The 17,275-nt window shown below is 37.4% G+C and overlaps 3 protein-coding genes across 8 annotated transcripts in view; 1 reads left to right on the forward strand and 2 right to left on the reverse strand.

Annotated features, from left to right (window-relative positions):
• The window catches only part of LOC142350568 (uncharacterized), a 50,412-nt gene extending 41,568 nt beyond the window's left edge, over positions 1–8,844 (reverse strand). For all 3 annotated transcript variants that reach the window (XR_012760883.1, XM_075402424.1, XM_075402425.1), the window contains exons 1-4: positions 8,553–8,844; positions 6,081–6,183; positions 5,726–5,837; positions 1,672–1,717 (exon numbers count right to left, since the gene is read on the reverse strand). Coding sequence is in view for 2 of the 3 variants with exons in the window: in XM_075402424.1 (XP_075258539.1) it covers positions 1,672–1,717; positions 5,726–5,837; positions 6,081–6,183; positions 8,553–8,802 (511 nt within the window). In the remaining variant the exon portion in view is untranslated. The remainder of the gene's footprint in view (positions 1–1,671; positions 1,718–5,725; positions 5,838–6,080; positions 6,184–8,552) is intronic.
• The window catches only part of LOC142350566 (calcium-dependent secretion activator 2-like), a 240,494-nt gene that overhangs the window by 141,364 nt on the left and 81,855 nt on the right, over positions 1–17,275 (forward strand). The window lies entirely within an intron of this gene.
• Positions 10,267–16,860, reverse strand: LOC142350572 (uncharacterized). The gene is made up of 3 exons (XM_075402431.1): positions 16,615–16,860; positions 11,987–12,183; positions 10,267–10,663 (listed from the first exon to the last, which is right to left on the reverse strand). The coding sequence occupies exons 1-3, from the start codon at positions 16,696–16,698 to the stop codon at positions 10,477–10,479; spliced, it is 468 nt and encodes a 155-aa protein (XP_075258546.1). The 5' UTR covers positions 16,699–16,860; the 3' UTR covers positions 10,267–10,476.

A 17,275-nucleotide genomic window follows, 5' to 3' on the forward strand; every position in this document is an offset into this window, starting at 1 on the left:
ATTTTTGTTTCGTCTTACCCTGAGTTCTTGGAATTGACATTTTAATGACTTACCCCACTCAAAAAAAATGACTTCTGAACTCACTTATGGAACTTTAAGTTTTATGAACATTTACTTGTTAAAGGTCAATAGTGTGCATCTAAGTAGTGCCAAAAAATATATGCCCTAATTCTTGATTATTAGAGTTTTTGATTTCGAATATTAATTTTGGGATCTTCTCCGTTTGTGCCCCAGTTACAGAGCACGGGCCATTACATAGTAAGTCATTATGTAAAAAATATTGCACGTGCATCTGAGGGGTGCAAATAATATGCGCCCACTGAGCTGAGGGGGCACAAACGGAAAAGATCCTAATTTTGAAAAGCCCTGTTAGGGCTTTCTCCTTATAGAGCTTATGTGTCTCATAAAGTGTCCAAAGCTCACCCAAAAATTCTGGTGGTCTATTAAAGGACTGGTGGTCGATCTGTCTATCTAATCTCTTTAGTTGTTTCAAATCATGGAAGGCCCCAAGCGTCTATCGCGGCTATTTTCCGGCAATCTGCCGGCTATGTTTTGAGAGCAACAGCAAGTAAAACAAATTTTTGATCAAAATATAACATCTCAGCATTTAATAAAAAGTTTCTTTTTTGGTCTCTTTCGTCTACTGTCTTTTTGAGACTGCAGATCTATTGCGGCTATCTTCTGGCAATCTGCCAGCTATGTTTTATAATTGTGGGGGTAAATATAGAGTAACCTTTTTGTGGATAGCAACTTTGGGGTCATGTTATGTCCACATTGAGTTAATCCTAATTTTTACTATCAAATATAGAATAAAGTTGAAATTTTTCGTACGGCCTTAAGAAGAGTATTGGTCTTGTAGTTTTTTTTGCAAACCAGTATGAATATATAAGTCTACGAAAGGAAGGGTAGTTGGGGGTGATAATCTGTTTCATACACTTGTTAACAAAAGTAAACGTTCATTCAAATCACATAATCACGTTGTAGAGTGCTGTTTTTGGAAGAGAATTTTTACTACCAATCCGATATCTGCTTCCGGTGAAATTTGTATACATTTAATGCAAAACGATGGATTTTGAGCTCTAGAAAACTAACTAGTGTATTTACAGGAGAAATCCAGAAAAAATTTTGTCAGTTTTTCACATTGAACACTGTTGAGTCTCACGTGAAATTTGTTCAAATTTATCATATAGTACTCTTGTCATTTTTCTAGAACTTATAGCAATTAAAGTTCTATCGTTTCTGTCAATCGTTGCATTCCGATCATTCAAATTGTAATGGGAGCTCATATAGTATTGGCAGTGAAAATGCTTGTCAAAAACGTGCAGCTTCACTGAGTAATTTTGCAATTTAATTGGATCGGTCGAGTTGTTGTGAACCATGAATGATTTTAATTGTCAATGCCGCACGTGAAAGAAGCTGATTTAGTTTTTTGTGAGCTCAGTGGAGATTTTTTGATGACTTTATTTTGCAGTAGCTTTTGAAAAACACTTAGTTTGCTTCTAGTGCAATTTTGGAAACCGATGGTATAATTCAGGGTGAAATCATCTTTTTGAGAATTACGAGTCCCCTTACCACCGTCTACTCCTATCCCTCACCGTACCCCCACCTCCTCGTGGGTGGCATTTTTCGATCACTGGTGCTTGCCGTAAAATATTATTCTCAAGGACTAACCGGTTAGTTGTAGCTCGTCTATCCTGTAGAAAGTCCAGAACAGTCCCTGTAAACATAACATTATGATTAAAATCAATCGCTGATTAGATGCCAAAGAAATTATTGATTTTTAAGAATTGCAGTTGTGGGATTCGTTGCTCTCTCTAGTTTATATCATTGGTAAACAGCACTAATGTTTTTTCACAGATCGATTTCTGATATCTTATGTGAAGGTTACCCACAATTTGTTCATCGCTCTTGGTAAAAAATTGGATACTAAGTGTTTGGGATCACTTATTGTTTGCAGCCCCGTAACTCAAATAATAATTAGCTAATATCAACAACAGTCCATAGTTGGTTGTTTTTTTTTGTATCATAATCTTTTTAATTGCTCTCAAACGAAGTTTGTAGCAACTATATAAGTCCTATGGTCTTTTTTATTCGATTTTTTCTTGACTGATTTTTTGTCTGACGCTTTTTTTGTCCTTTTCCTTTAAACAACGGGATAAATATGTACAGCCCGGAGGTCTTGAAATGGCTGAGCAGCTCTCTCAGAGCCTTAATCCTTACAAATCTGCGTATGCGGTTCACCTAAACTGTTTTCAGAAGACATAAATTCATGTTGTAAAAAGTGTTTTCAACATGAATTTGTCTGACCCCCCTCGCTCTGAGTGTCTGACCCATCTCGCTCGCCACTCGGCTCACCCATGCATTAAATGTTAGCATCCCTAAGCGCCAGCTGGCTACTACCGAAGCCAACCTCTCGCTGACGTTTGAGTGCAATTCGTGCGACCTTATTCGGATATGTTTGACTCTTCTGAAAGATTGAAAGATTTGAATCGAACCTGACGTTTTAAAATACAAGTGACCATTACTGCTGGTACCCAATTTTTCCAAATTGGCTCATTTTTGACAGTTGCTTTCATTTTTTATTTCATTTTGAAAGAGTTTTACTTGACCAATTCAGTTGGTCCCTTCAATGAATATGATAGCTGCAAAGCTCTTAGCTGAGAGATGCTATATTGCTTGATCTTGTTTTTTTGTTTCGTCATCTGAAGCTACTGTTTATTGTACATTTTACACCCTGAAAATCTCCAAACAACAATTTTATTTTTCTGTTCATGTCGCTCTCCTGGTGCGTTTATGCGCGTGACCTCAATTGTTAATTGTATCACCATTGAGTTGTAGATGAATGGGGCGATGAAATTTATGATAACAAAGGACTTTGAATATCACTCTTTGAATTTGAATATGATTTTCTCCTGTATATTTATATAGCACTCAGAAGTTGTGGAAACAGCAGAATCCACTATTAAAAATATATAAATCCAGACTTCATCAGGAGTGGACGCTTGCAAATACTAACGTATCCTAATTAAACGCCCTGATTTTATTTGAAGACAAGTTTTTTTTAGCGTGTCGTTTTGTATTATCAAGCTATGTTGAAGTGTATTGACTAGTTTTTTTAAAATTTTTATACAGGACATGGTTACTTTTTCAAGCTCAGGTAGTATTTTTTGTTTCAGTAGAAAATTTATCAAAATTCTACCGCGATAACCCAGAGATGTCCGAGTTGAATTTCTTTTTGAGGTTTTTGTTTGTATAATGCGAGTGGTTTTCGAGCGAGTTTTGTAGGAAAAATTTTGATTTGTGGTCAAAATCTCATTTATCATTTTGTTTGAATGTAAACCCAAGTATGATATAAGTTTGAATAAAAGCAGTTTTTTATGTATAGTTCAATGCAAAATTTAACACTCAAAATGACGATTGTTGGCAATTTTGAGTTTTTTGATCGTTAGGTGCCTGTTAAGCTTCTTTGGTGCTTGAAGATAGTTACTAGAACAAAGAATTGTTTCGAAGATTTTAATACCACTAATTTTAGCGACCTTCCAATTCTTTTGTAATTTATAAGTTTTCTGGAAATTTTTGTCAAATCCGACTTTTTATCTTCAGGTTCCAGTAAAATTTTTCTGGGGTTTGAGTGAGTTTACTGCATAGCTTTTAGGGGCACTACGGTTGTTTTTAAGAAATAATATCACGAATTTTAATAAAATTTGCCGATGCCCTAGGTGCTTAGAGGCCGTTTTTCGATGCTTATGGGCCAATTTAATTTTACCTGCTTGACGATAGGTTACTGGTTAGTTTTTAAAGTTACCGAAAATGTTTTTAGGGTAAAATCAGGATCTTCTAAAGTTTTTGAGAAATTTTACAATTTTTTTAATTTTTGAATATTTTTTGTCGTTTTCAGTTGTTCGTCTCTTATATTGCATTTTTCTTCTAAGTTCAAAATTTTTCATGTGTTTTTTGTGTTTTCCAGTCTTTAGAAGCCAATTGAATTTTTAGAGGCTTGCAAAATGGGTTGTCATTAGTTTTAAAATCAAATGTTTTGTTTTGAAGATATTAACATGACAAATTCCAGCGCCTCTTCAACAAAGTTTGCTTTTTTTTCAATTTTTCTGAACGTTTTTTGGTTCTAGTTTCTATGCTTAGGGCCAATAATTCTCTATAAGAGCTTTTGTGATATTACTGAGTATGTTTAAAAGGCAAAAGTATTGTTTTCAGGATATAAGCTTCAAGAATTTTACTAATGCTTATATTTTTGATGTTCTCTGAGTTTGGAAAACTGGTTGTCTCTTTGGCTTGCATTTTCCAATTGGTTTGCTGTTCAGGTACGGTAGTTTTCAGCTTTTCATTTAATAGAGTGGATGGGGATTATGTTTCAAGATTTGTCCTGCTACGTTTTTTACTTCACGGAATAGAAAAATTGCTTCGCTTTACCGTCTGTCACAGTATGTTCAACTTAATAGTACAATCTAACATGAACTGATTTAATACCGGAAATGCAATCGGAAATAGAAACGGGATATACTCATAAAGCCCAATTTAAGAAGGCCGCTACTTGAAATTTGTTCGTATAGGTCTTAATTAGCGTCTCTGATGCTCATTAGTATTGATATTAGCCCCTGCATTCCCTCGTTAAGAAACAGGAGTATGTCTAACTGCAGAACGACATCGAAAAATAATTCGCTTTAAAAATAGTTCAGAACAAAAGTCTTTTTGCCGCTCAAAGAACTTGAATTACATTTGTATGCTCTTTTTTAAGATCTGTTTGCACACTTTTTGCGGCTTTTTCTTGACAATATGAAGTTAATTTGAGTATTGGATTAATTGCTCTCAAACGAAGTTTGTAGCAATTATATTAGTCCTGTCGGTCTTTTTTTTATGCGATTTTTCGCTTGACCAATTTTTCGTCTGACGCTTTTGACTTTTCGTCCTCAAAAACGGGATAAACAGGTAGTGCCCAGCGGGCATTATGTGCTCTTAGAGCCTTTCAGGTCTGTTTCAGCTCAAAACTGTCTTGGAGACTTATACTTATACTTATGGTGTGAGGGGCGGTTCTTAGAGGTTGACACCCCCCCCACCCCCTTTGTTGACCCCCCACCCCCACTATTGGCTCCACCCCCCCCCCCCCGTGGCTAGCTACTGACCTAGCCAACCGCTCGCCGGTCGTTTGAGAGCAATTCGCCCGACGTTAGTCGGTTATGTTTTTAATATCAATGGAGTAGTAACCGTTGCGATCAAAAAACGAGTAGTTTCAGGGTGTGACTTTTTTAAACTGCTTTTAAGTGAGAAATGGGTGTTCAAACGGCTTTATGGCTCTTGAGAGCAATTTTTCTCACGTGCGGCAGTTTGACTTTTATTTTTGCTGCGTGTCTCTTCGTGATGCGCGTGTTCTAATATACCACAGTTGCAGAAGAAACGACAGAGAGGTGAAATAAGTAGAGTTAATAGCAATTTTAAATAGTAGGGGTAAAACTGATAGGGATGAAAAAAAGTGATACGTGGAATATAACTACATGCACCAAATGAACTACATTTAAAACTTGATAGACATTGTTTTATAAGTTATCTCCCCTAGGCATGCTAAATAATCTACTAACATAAAATGTCTGGTATATTTTGGGTGCTTTGGCATTGGGTGTTGGCTCGTTCAAGAAAATGGAGGGTGAATTTCAGGGCAAATGTTTTTGTTTTGCTTAATCCGCATCGGTCTAATAATTAGACAAATAATAACCTGCAATATCCAAATAAAGAGAATGCTATGTAAGACAATCAAAGTCAGTTCTAGCCAATTCATCTTCCTGTTGCTTTTTCCCTTCATACTGGTATCGTATTCGAACTTGTACCTGAATAAACAATCAATAGCAACTTTTGTTTAAATTTAATTGAACTTTTATAAGCACCTACTTGCTTTTTGACTAATCATTGAATCAGAAATCATACTAATTAGTCTATTAACAACTTTTGTCAACATTTTATCGGAGAATCTCAATTTTTATATCAAAATGGAAATTTTTGGGCTCTCTTATTGCATAATCTGCACCCGATATAACTAGTAACTATTATAAAAATTACTCTGATGTTCTAACCATATCCAAGTTAGAGTGTGAATTAGTGCAGAGAAACATCCGAACATCAGAGCAAATACTGGAATCATTGGCTCAATTGGACACTCCTCTAGTTTAGTCACGCCTGTAAAAAACTACATTATTAATAGCCGCGTCCTCAATTCTAGGCGGCTATTATAGCTCTCCTAATTTTTTTTTTACAATACAAAGAATTTGAATTGTATTGGGGCGCTGTGTTTTTTTAAGATGTGTTCACACATTTTTCAATGACTTTGATCTTTCAAAACGGGATAAACAGGTAAAGCCCAGCGGGCATTAAGTTTCATTAGAGGCCCAAAGTGAGCTTCATTAGTCCTTCAAGTGCTTAGAGTGGTGCAGCTGCCTGAATGGCCTTAATTAAAAGTTAAAAGGTCATTTTTAGGAGCTTTTGGGCTCAAAATGTTTTTTATGTTCTTGATTTTTTAAAATTTTTCTTTGTTTTAGTCTTACGTTGAAGTTTTTGACAAATGATGAAGGCCTTTTGCGAGACAAAATAACTTCTTATGACCATTTATGAGCTCTATTTTTTGGTACTACAAATACAAATATGCAAAATATTTTTTGCAATTTTTTCAAGATTTTTGAAAATTATTGTCATTTTTTAAGTTTTTCCAGCTTCAGTGGCCAGAAAATGTCCTTTGTGGTTTGACAATAGAGCACTGCATGGTTTCTAGTGATAATGGATTGGTTTTCAACATTTTAATGTCTCGAAATTTGGCATGTTTTTATAGCAATTTTTCAAATTAGCAATTTTTTTTAAGGTTTCCTAAAGTTTTTGTCAATTATTGATATTTGTCCATTTTCAAGTGCCAGAAAACCTATTCGGCCTGATTAAAAGTTACTGCATGGTTGTTGGCTTCAATGGATTTGTTATCAACAATTTAGCTTTTCGAATTTTAGAAATTTTTTTGTTAAAATTTGCAATTTTTTTCAAGTTTTTTCAAAACATTTGTCTTATATTCAGTTTTTCTTGCCTCAGTAGCCAACTGATCTCATACAAGGTTTCATAAAATGCTATTAGATAGCCGCTAGGGGGCAATTGAGCGGTTTTCAACATTTTAATAGAACGAATTTCTATTTTGAAATTTGAGATTTTTCCTAAAAGAATATTGCCTATCGATCTTTGAGCCAATGAATTTTTGAATGCTTGGAATCGAGTTAGTGGATAGCCTCTAGAGACACAGAAATGATTCTGAAGATATTAAGATCACAACTTTCAGCAAAATTTTATTAAACTTTCAATTAATTTTTTAAATATTTTTCGGTCATTTTTGAGTTAATCGATCTTCAAGGGCCAATTAATTTTTTCAGGTCATGCAGATATAATACTGGACCGATTTCAAAAACAAAAAATTGTTTCGAACTTATTTTTTAAACATGTATTTTTAAAGGGTTGAAGTTTTGCCTAAGGGAAAAAGCTTCAAGAGTTTTAGTAATGAGTATTTTTTCTATTTAGTTTGTTTGATTGTTTTAGTTTCTCAATTTTTTTGAGACGATTTTTTCTGTGTTTAGGCTGGCCTTGTTGAAATGATCTGCTGGTCAGGTAGAGTACTTCTAAGTTTTTCATTCAATTCTTTATGAATTGTATTTCAGGACTTGTCCTGCTATGTTTTTTACTAGCAGATTTTTGTTTCGTCTTACCGTGACTTCTTGGAATTGACTTTTTCAATGACTTACGTCACTCAAAAAAATGACTTTTGAACTTATGGAACTTTAAATTTTATGAACATTTACTTATTAAAGGTCAATAGTGTGCATCTAAGTAGTGCCAAACATATGCCCTAATTCTTGAATTTTAGAGTCTTGAGTTTTTGATTTCGAATATTAATTTTGGGATCTTTTCCGTTTGTGCCCCCCCAAATATTGCATCGGGGGGTGCAAGTAATATGCGCCCATTAAGCTGAGGGGGCACAAACGGAAAAGATCCTAATTTTGAAAAGCCCTAATAGGGCTTTCTCCTTATAGAGCTTATGTGTCGCATAAAAATGACAGTCCGAAGCTAACCCAAAAAGTCTAGTGGTCTATTAAAGGACTGATGGTCGATCTGTATGTTTTTTTTTCTATAGTTTTTTCAATTCATGTAACGCCACAAGCTACTATCGCGGCTATTTTCCGGCAATCTGGCCTTTCCGGCCTTTTTTGGTGTTCGATCAGAAATTATTTTTATGACTTAAAAGGGATGTCACTTATCAGATTGTTTTTTTTTGTCAGTTTATAAGGGGTATCGGGATTTTTATGCAGGTGATAGTACTGCAATGATAGCTCGTAGTTTACTACAGAGAACCTTTTTTTGCTTTAAACAAGTAATTTTGGTCAAAAGGATATTTTAATTTAATGAGGAATGAAAAAGTAGCAAGTTATGTAAATGTAGATTAATGGCCGATGACGTTATCTCATCTTTGAACAATTGGTATTCAGCTCATCAGGGGTGTGATTTTTTAATTTAACCCTGACCTTCTATGACAGCCATTGTGGCACAGACAACACAAAGTGGGGACGCAGCATAGACTGCAATCTCAAGTGCCTTCTCACACTTCTCTCGCCTCCTCTCTTCCATCTCCTTCCTTTTCCTTCTTTTAATAGCCTTAACTGCCATTGATGCTGTGCTGTACATGCTACGCTCACTTGATCTGAAAAGGGCGAAACCGAAACTCGATTTGAATGACCACAGGAGGTGTTCTGTCAAATTGGGTAAAAATATCATGTAATTCAAAAATCAGTAATTAAATCGTTTTAATCACTATTTAAAAACAACCTCCGCAATACTGGAAACATATTGCGGTGCTTTCAGTGCTCCCTAGGTGTTCATAAAAACATTTGAAAATTTTGGGATCTTTTTCGTTTGTGAACCCCCCAATTACGGCCCCCCCTCCAACTACAGAACTCGCGCCATTACAAAGCATATCATAATGTTAAAATTAAGCACGTGCACCTGGGGGTGCAAATAATATGTGCCCACTAAGATGGGGGGTGGCGAAAACGGAAAAGATCGAGAATTTGGATTTGTATTTTTTCCGTGGTGTGATAGCGTAGAGGTAAGGTGTGTGATTGACATGCCGATGAATGTGAGTTCAATCCCCTGCCTGCTGGAAGCTGTCTATGTGAGAAGGAGCTCTCACTTAACCATAGCTCCGGGTTGACCATAGTCTGAGAAATCTTGGCAGCAATGATGGTACAACGTTCAAGTTCCAGACTCGAAAAAGTGGCCATATTCATCGAAAAGAGCAATGCTGCTCATCAAAAGATCTGTCTGATATTAAGCAAAAGGGCAGCTAAGAACAGGATTCTGTGGTCTAATGTCTAATGCTGTTCCACTGCATTACGCAAAAAGCACAATAATAAATTAATATTATTATGCATCGACAGTAATGCAATTTAAAAAATGGTACGTTTCCTCGGAGGTTGCGATTAGTATTAATTTTTTTGAGACGATTTTGTCTGTGTTTAGGCTGGCCTTGTTGAAATGATCTGCTGGTCAGGTAGAGTACTTCTAAGTTTTTCATTCAATTCTTTATGAATTGTATTTCAGGACTTGTCCTGCTATGTTTTTTACTAGCAGATTTTTGTTTCGTCTTACCGTGACTTCTTGGAATTGACTTTTTCAATGACTTACGTCACTCAAAAAAATGACTTTTGAACTTATGGAACTTTAAATTTTATGAACATTTACTTATTAAAGGTCAATAGTGTGCATCTAAGTAGTGCCAAACATATGCCCTAATTCTTGAATTTTAGAGTCTTGAGTTTTTGATTTCGAATATTAATTTTGGGATCTTTTCCGTTTGTGCCCCCCCAAATATTGCATCTGGGGGGTGAAAGTAATATGCGCCCATTAAGCTGAGGGGGCACAAACGGAAAAGATCCTAATTTTGAAAAGCCCTAATAGGGCTTTCTCCTTATAGAGCTTATGTGTCGCATAAAAATGACAGTCCGAAGCTAACCCAAAAAGTCTAGTGGTCTATTAAAGGACTGATGGTCGATCTGTATGTTTTTTTTCTATAGTTTTTTCAATTCATGTAACGCCACAAGCGTCTATCGCGGCTATTTTCCGGCAATCTGGCCTTTCCGGCCTTTTTTGGTGTTCGATCAGAAATTATTTTTATGACTTAAAAGGGATGTCACTTATCAGATTGTTTTTTTTGTCAGTTTATAAGGGGTATCGGGATTTTTATGCAGGTGATAGTACTGCAATGATAGCTCGTAGTTTACTACAGAGAACCTTTTTTTGCTTTAAACAAGTAATTTTGGTCAAAAGGATATTTTAATTTAATGAAGAATGAAAAAGTAGCAAGTTATGTAAATGTAGATTAATGGCCGATGACGTTATCTCATCTTTGAACAATTGGTATTCAGCTCATCAGGGGTGTGATTTTTTAATTTAACCCTGACCTTCTATGACAGCCATTGTGGCACAGACAACACAAAGTGGGGACGCAGCATAGACTGCAATCTCAAGTGCCTTCTCACACTTCTCTCGCCTCCTCTCTTCCATCTCCTTCCTTTTCCTTCTTTTAATAGCCTTAACTGCCATTGATGCTGTGCTGTACATGCTACGCTCACTTGATCTGAAAAGGGCGAAACCGAAACTCGATTTGAATGACCACAGGAGGTGTTCTGTCAAATTGGGTAAAAATATCATTTAATTCAAAAATCAGTAATTAAATCATTTTAATCACTATTTAAAAACAACCTCCGCAATACTGGAAACATTTTGCGGTGCTTTCAGTGCTCCCTAGGTGTTCATAAAAAAATTTGAAAATTTTGGGATCTTTTTCGTTTGTGAACCCCCCAATTACGGTCCCCCCTCCAACTACAGAACTCGCGCCATTACAAAGTATATCATAATGTTAAAATAAAGCACGTGCACCTGGGGGTGCAAATAATATGTGCCCACTAAGATGGGGGGTGGCGAAAACGGAAAAGATCGAGAATTTGGATTTGTATTTTTTCCGTGGTGTGATAGCGTAGAGGTAAGGTGTGTGATTGACATGCCGATGAATGTGAGTTCAATCCCCTGCCTGCTGGAAGCTGTCTATGTGAGAAGGAGCTCTCACTTAACCATAGCTCCGGGTTGACCATAGTCTGAGAAATCTTGGCAGCAATGATGGTACAACGTTCAAGTTCCAGACTCGAAAAAGTGGCCATATTCATCGAAAAGAGCAATGCTGCTCACCAAAAGATCTGTCTGATATTAAGCAAAAGGGCAGCTAAGAACAGGATTCTGTGGTCTAATGTCTAGTGCTGTTCCACTGCATTACGCAAAAAGCACAATAATAAATTAATATTATTATGCATCGACAGTTACGGAGAACGTGCCATTACACAGTAAAGCAATTTAAAAAATGGTACGTTTCCTCGGAGGTTGCAATTAGTATGCACCCACTAAACTCAGAATTCATTAATTGCTCTCAATTGAAGTTTATAGCTATTATATTATTCCTGCAGGTCTTTTTAATGCAATTTTTTGTACTACCGATTTTTTGTCTGACCATTTCACTGTTCGTCCTCAAACATGGGATAACAGGTAAAGCACGGAGTGCTTTAAGTCGCTGGACTGCTCTCTTAGATCTTTTCGAGTCTCTATGTAAGTACCTTACTAAGTATATACTATTCGCCGAAATTACAGAGGAGACTAAAATTCATGGTGTAAGGGGAAGTTTTTGGCGCGTAAAGCTCACTCTACCCCGCGCCCACCTAGACTCTATCTACTCCTACTTCATTCAGTAACCACTGCTAGCCACTGAAGAAATCAACCGCTCGCCAGTCGTTTCAGGCCAATCGGCCCGACGTAAGACAGATCATGTTTTTTCCAATAATTGTAATTACACCATAACCGGGGAAAATTTTGTCTGAGCTATAATGGGAAAGATTCCATAACTTAAACAAACCTGTCAGGGTGAAAGTTGGACTTCCTAGTTGTGAGCCTGCTTTCGCGTCCCTTCTGCTGATCTGGTTGATGTATTGAGCTCAGTTTACTTTCCTTCCCATCCTTGTACATTGTGGCATTTGGAGCAAATTTCACACTCAGCTCGCCTCCCGAATTCCGCCGAGTTCCCCCTCCATCGCCTCCTTTGGCCAATGCAGCCTGAGAAGATTTAATATTTGTATTTTTGATAGCTCCTGGAGGCCTGTTTTGTATGGTGATTAAATTTTTAATTTACTATTTATTAGTAGGTCAAATGATAATTTATTTTGGGAGCCATATATTTTATACCGCAGAGAAGCCAGAGCAAGCTCATCTAGATTTTGTTTGATCTTAACGCTTGCCCTTGATGTTTTTTTGGCTCTTTACAAATACAAAAATGCTGTGAAATACAGAGTGCTTTTTTTCTATCCATGTTGTATTTCCCGAGATCATGGGTATCATTTTTATCTATTTTGTCTATAATTTCGTTGCGTCAGAAAGTTACTGCAATACGACATGTAAAAGAGTTTTAGGGAGCTGTAAAATACACACCTATGTTCTGTTATTCGTTTTTCTTGTGTTTTTTGCGTTTGTATTTTTTTAATTCAACTATCTATTAGAACTATAGATCTTGGTGACAATTTGTAGTAATTTCTGTTAGTTTTCAAGTTTTTCAATTGGTCGCAAACAATCTGACGTGGTTGTTACATTCTGAAAACTTTTTGTTTTTCAGTATATTTTTTGTATATGGTTAAGAAATGCGCATCAGTTTTCGGATCTTTTCCATTCGTGCCCCCCCCCCCAGCTTCGTGGGTGCATTTTATTCGCACCCCTTAGACGCACGTGCCATATTTTTACATAATGATTTAACATGTAATGACACGTGCTCTGTAACTGGTGGTGCATAACGTACTGGGCACAAACGGAAAAGATCCCAGATTTGTTGTACGTTGAACACAATTTGCCGGAGAATCGCAATTTAGTTCAATTTCGGTAGCAAAGGCCCTGCATCGAGTTGCCTCTTTTAGGTTTTAAAGATATGTTCAAAAATTTTTGATGATTTCTTTGCTAAGAAACGGAATAATGGGCCAGGTAAAATGCATAGGCATTAAAATTCAACGGCGTCCAAGTTACATTTGAAGTTGACTGGTGTTCATGAATTCAAGGGGTAATTTTTTTTCTGAGTCACATGTTCTGCGGTTTTGGATGTTTTTGTCCTTTTTTAAACTTTTGACAAATTGGTCTTCTGTTTTTTATGTGAGTTCATTTGAGATATCTGTGCTAATCATGTCATTTTTAACGCAACAATTTGTAGTAATTTCTGCTAATTTTCAAATTTTTATTTGCTCGCGAACAAACTTTGCAGTATTTCATACTGAGCAACGATTTTTTTATGACATTTCGCTTTCAGAGACGAGGTTAATAGGTAAAGCTCAAGGGAATTAAGTCGCTGTGTAGCCTTCATGAGCCGTACTAGTCTCTAAAGATGTGATTCCCTGAACTATTCCGGAGTCATGCATTCATGGTGTTAAGAGGGGTTATTAAAGTCTAACCCCCCATTCTCTCTGACAGCACATGTTGACCCCAACGTCATGAAATTGTGTTTGTGTTAACCCACGGTGGAAATGGAAACTTTTGGAAGTTTAGATTCTCCTTGCTTTTTTGGCCCCTATCTTCTCTGCACCTCCACCCCGCGCTCCTGAGAGCAGATCGTCCGACGTTAGTTGGTTATGTTTTTCGGATACTTTCCGTTTGTGCCGCCCCCCCCCCCAGCTTAATGGGTGCATATTATTTGCAACCCCAGACACATGTGCCATATTATTACATAGTGATTTACTACGTAATGGCATGTGCTCTGTAAATGGGGGCGCAAACTGAAAAGATCCCATTTATCTCACTTCTTTTTCTTAAAGGGATCGTTGGATGTTTTTGTTAGCTTCCAGGCCGGTTTTTTGGTACGTTTCGGCAAAGGAATATTGGTTTTGAAGATTTTAGCAACAACACTTTTCGAAACTCGTTAGCAAATGGGATGTTTTCTGTTTTGGACCTCTAATGCACCTCCCCTTTCACCGGAGCCGTAGGTATTTAGTCATCAGAACTTTAGAGGAACTAGTTCCAAGCCATGAATACCAGAGCATCGGTATGACTGTTTAAGACTGGCTAAGACTGACTCGGGTCCAGCTCTTTGAGGAGTTGAGTCCCGTGAGCCTCAATTTATCATAAACCATCGTTCGGGACATAGCAGAGCATGTGTTGTCTGAACCAGACATGTAGTGTAGCAACTCCTTTTTTAAACTCCACTATCACAGATGCGACATTACTCTGTGATGTTATGTCTGTGATTATCTACATCATTCTTGACTGGACTTTGAACAATTTTCCTTCTGGATGATTTTCATTTCAGACACTATTTGTGCGCAGGAAGCACACACAGTTTTCTCATCCACTATTCATCAATTTTCGGTCATACAGTTTAGCAGTCATGCCAAGCTCCCTCATATATCAACCTTACAAACCCTGCTTTTTTGCCTTCACAAGGGATTTTAGGAGTTCAGAGGAGTTCACAAGGGATTTTAATTGGAGTCTAGCCAAATCGCTACTGATTAGTCAAACTTCGTCTACTAGTCTCGATATCACTTTCGTTAATTTGTTGACTTTGTCTCATTGAAGACATTTCCAAAGAGTAGAAGTCGGCGAGACATGACTACACGAGTCATTTTTATACAGGGGTCCGCATATGAGCACGTATGCGCCCTTCTTTCAAGGGCGCTGTACAGTGTCCTGCCTCAACTCCTTCATCTCAGGCTCTTGCCTGCACTGACAAGTATCGGACCAGCAAGGAAAATTTTTGACTTTAATTTTTTAAGCCTTCGTGATTCGAGAGATCGATTGAGGACTTTGCCGCTTAGTTAGACTAATTTCTATCCAGGATGGCCCACGAGGAGGTTACGGCAATAGTAGCGAGCCTTCCGGCATTCTACTCAATCCTCTGGTATTTTATCTTCCCTCATTACAACTTATGAGCCTTTATATAGCACTTTAATGTCTAACAAATAGTACGTGCGTATAAGGGCATAATAGTTATATGCCCACTAAGCTGCTACCAAAACATAATAAGTCGGATCTCTGCCGTTTGTGCTCCCCCCCCCCCCAGTTTGGTGGGTGCGTAGTATTAGCGCCCCCAGAGGCACATGTCATATTTTAACACAATGAGGGGGTCACAAACAGAAACGATCCAATAAATCGTTCGCTAAAAGAATTTCAACCTGAAGTAATATCTAACTATTGTAATGAACTACCTGAGCCGAGCGCAAGATCAAATCGATAGTTTCCAGCAAAAGTTAATTCAAATTCGAAAAAGAAAGCAGACGGACAAATACAAATACAAAAAACATTTCCAAAAACTTGTGCTTACGCAAATTATCAAAACCTACCAATAAACTTGAAAAAATACGATTTCAATAAAAATGTAGCAAAAAAACAAAAACGAATAGGTCTATGAACTTAAAAAATGTGGGGCCTTTCTCATCATAGTCCTTCTCCACAAAATTATAGCCTCCTCTTCATTATGATTTGCTGAGCATAATTTTGGGGCTACACGTTTTATAAACTATAAGCTAAGCTAGTGCTTTCTTCAAATTTAATTGCTCTCAAGCGAAGTTTGTAGCAATTTCGCTTGACCAATTTTTTGTCTGACCCATTTGATTTTTCGTCCCTTAAAAAACGGGATAAACAGGTAGCGCCCAGGGGGAATTAAGTGCTCTTGGAGCCAAGTATGCGTTTCACAGAAATTGTTTTGTAGACTTATACCTATGGTGTGAAGGGCGGTTCTTGGAGGTTGACCCCCTCACTAGATCAGCCACCACTCGCTTCACCCCTCCCCCTATCCTTACCGCTGCTCATTGTCATTGTTCAGGCCGTAAGAGCCCCGTGCAGCCAACAAAAACTCTCTCCCACCGTTGCAACCCCCCCCCCCTCGGTGGACCCCGTGCTTAGTGGTCAGATAACCTATTGCCCCCTCCCGCCACTATGATATAATTACCGTGATGGGGAGCTGTAGGTTATATGCATGAAAACACCAGAGGCCGAAAAAGAATAGATGTCAGCATAACAGTGAAAAATAGTGTATATGGTCAATGTCAAAAGAGCAAATTTGGAGTAAACAGCACAAACCGATATAGCTCAAGGAATCAAGGAACAAATTTTTAATTTTCTTTGTGTAACCCCCCACCCGCAAGTACGTCATGTACCCCCCCCCCCCCCCCGCAAGAGAACACTTGTCATTACATAGTAAGCCATTGTGTAAAATTATGGCACGTGCTTCGGGGGTGCAAATGAGATGCATTCACTAAGCTTGGGGGGGGGGGGGGGGTGGACAAACGAAAAAGATCTCGCAAATGCAGGTATTAGTAGTACGCTCTATAGCCTTCAATTATGAAGCTGACTGAGCTGCATAATGAAACTGGGATCTATTCTGTTTGTCTAACTGGGATCTAAACTGTTTTATTGTCTAATTTTGACGCTTTGGAATCAAGGCTGTCAATTTGTTTTCTTTTGTGCAAAGATTAGTAGGTTCAGAATAATGATTCACTATGATCCCCAAAAACTGACCTTTTCGGCTTTGGGATCTTTTTCCTTGTCTTTCTGTTTCGCATCTTTGGTCGCGTCTCTTTTCCTAGCTGCTGATGAAGACATCAATCAAATTATAATAAACGATAATATTTAACGAGTTATGAGATGATCAGGCTTAAATGTTTTGAATATTTGCATCGCAACTTCAGTTTTTTCCAATAAAATAACACGTGCGATTTGAGCCATTGTTTCAATTGATTACATCTTTCTCAAAAGCGTGCGCGATATGAGCAGAACCCCCCCCCCCAATAATCGTAAGCATACCATAATGGCATAGTGGGGGTGGGGGCTGTAATGGCAGAGACCCCTCTGTTTTTATCATTAGAAAACTCGAAATTTTTTAGATGAGTATCTGTGAAAAATGAACGGATTTTTTAGTAATTCATCATGTAAAAGTTCGAGTCTTTCACATTATAGCCCCCCATTATTGTATATATAAGGCAACTGGTAATTTGAGGAGAGGAGGCTAAACGTTCAATGACCATTAAGCTTGGGGGTATAATGGAAAAAACAATGAAGTTTTTTTTTGTAATTTTCCAATTGAGTATTTATTTTTCCCAGCCTTTTTAAAGCAAAATAGCCAGCCAAAAATAATTTTTTAAATTTAATCCTTATCGTTTACGCATCCATTTCTATTCTA

This window comes from Convolutriloba macropyga, chromosome 12, assembly GCF_964194025.1.
Source record: "Convolutriloba macropyga chromosome 12, txConMacr16.3, whole genome shotgun sequence".
Lineage (NCBI taxonomy): Eukaryota > Metazoa > Xenacoelomorpha > Acoela > Convolutidae > Convolutriloba > Convolutriloba macropyga.

Bases quoted from the DNA above. Each gene is read 5' to 3' on its own strand.
- LOC142350572 (XM_075402431.1), bottom strand. From the start codon at position 16,698: ATGTCTTCATCAGCAGCTAGGAAAAGAGACGCGACCAAAGATGCGAAA. The intron at 12,184-16,614 runs GTCAGTTTTTGG...AAATCTTCTCAG, and splicing joins AAGATCCCAAAGCCGAAAAG to GCTGCATTGGCCAAAGGAGG. The intron at 10,664-11,986 runs GTTTGTTTAAGT...CGCCCTTTTCAG, and splicing joins TCCAACTTTCACCCTGACAG to ATCAAGTGAGCGTAGCATGT.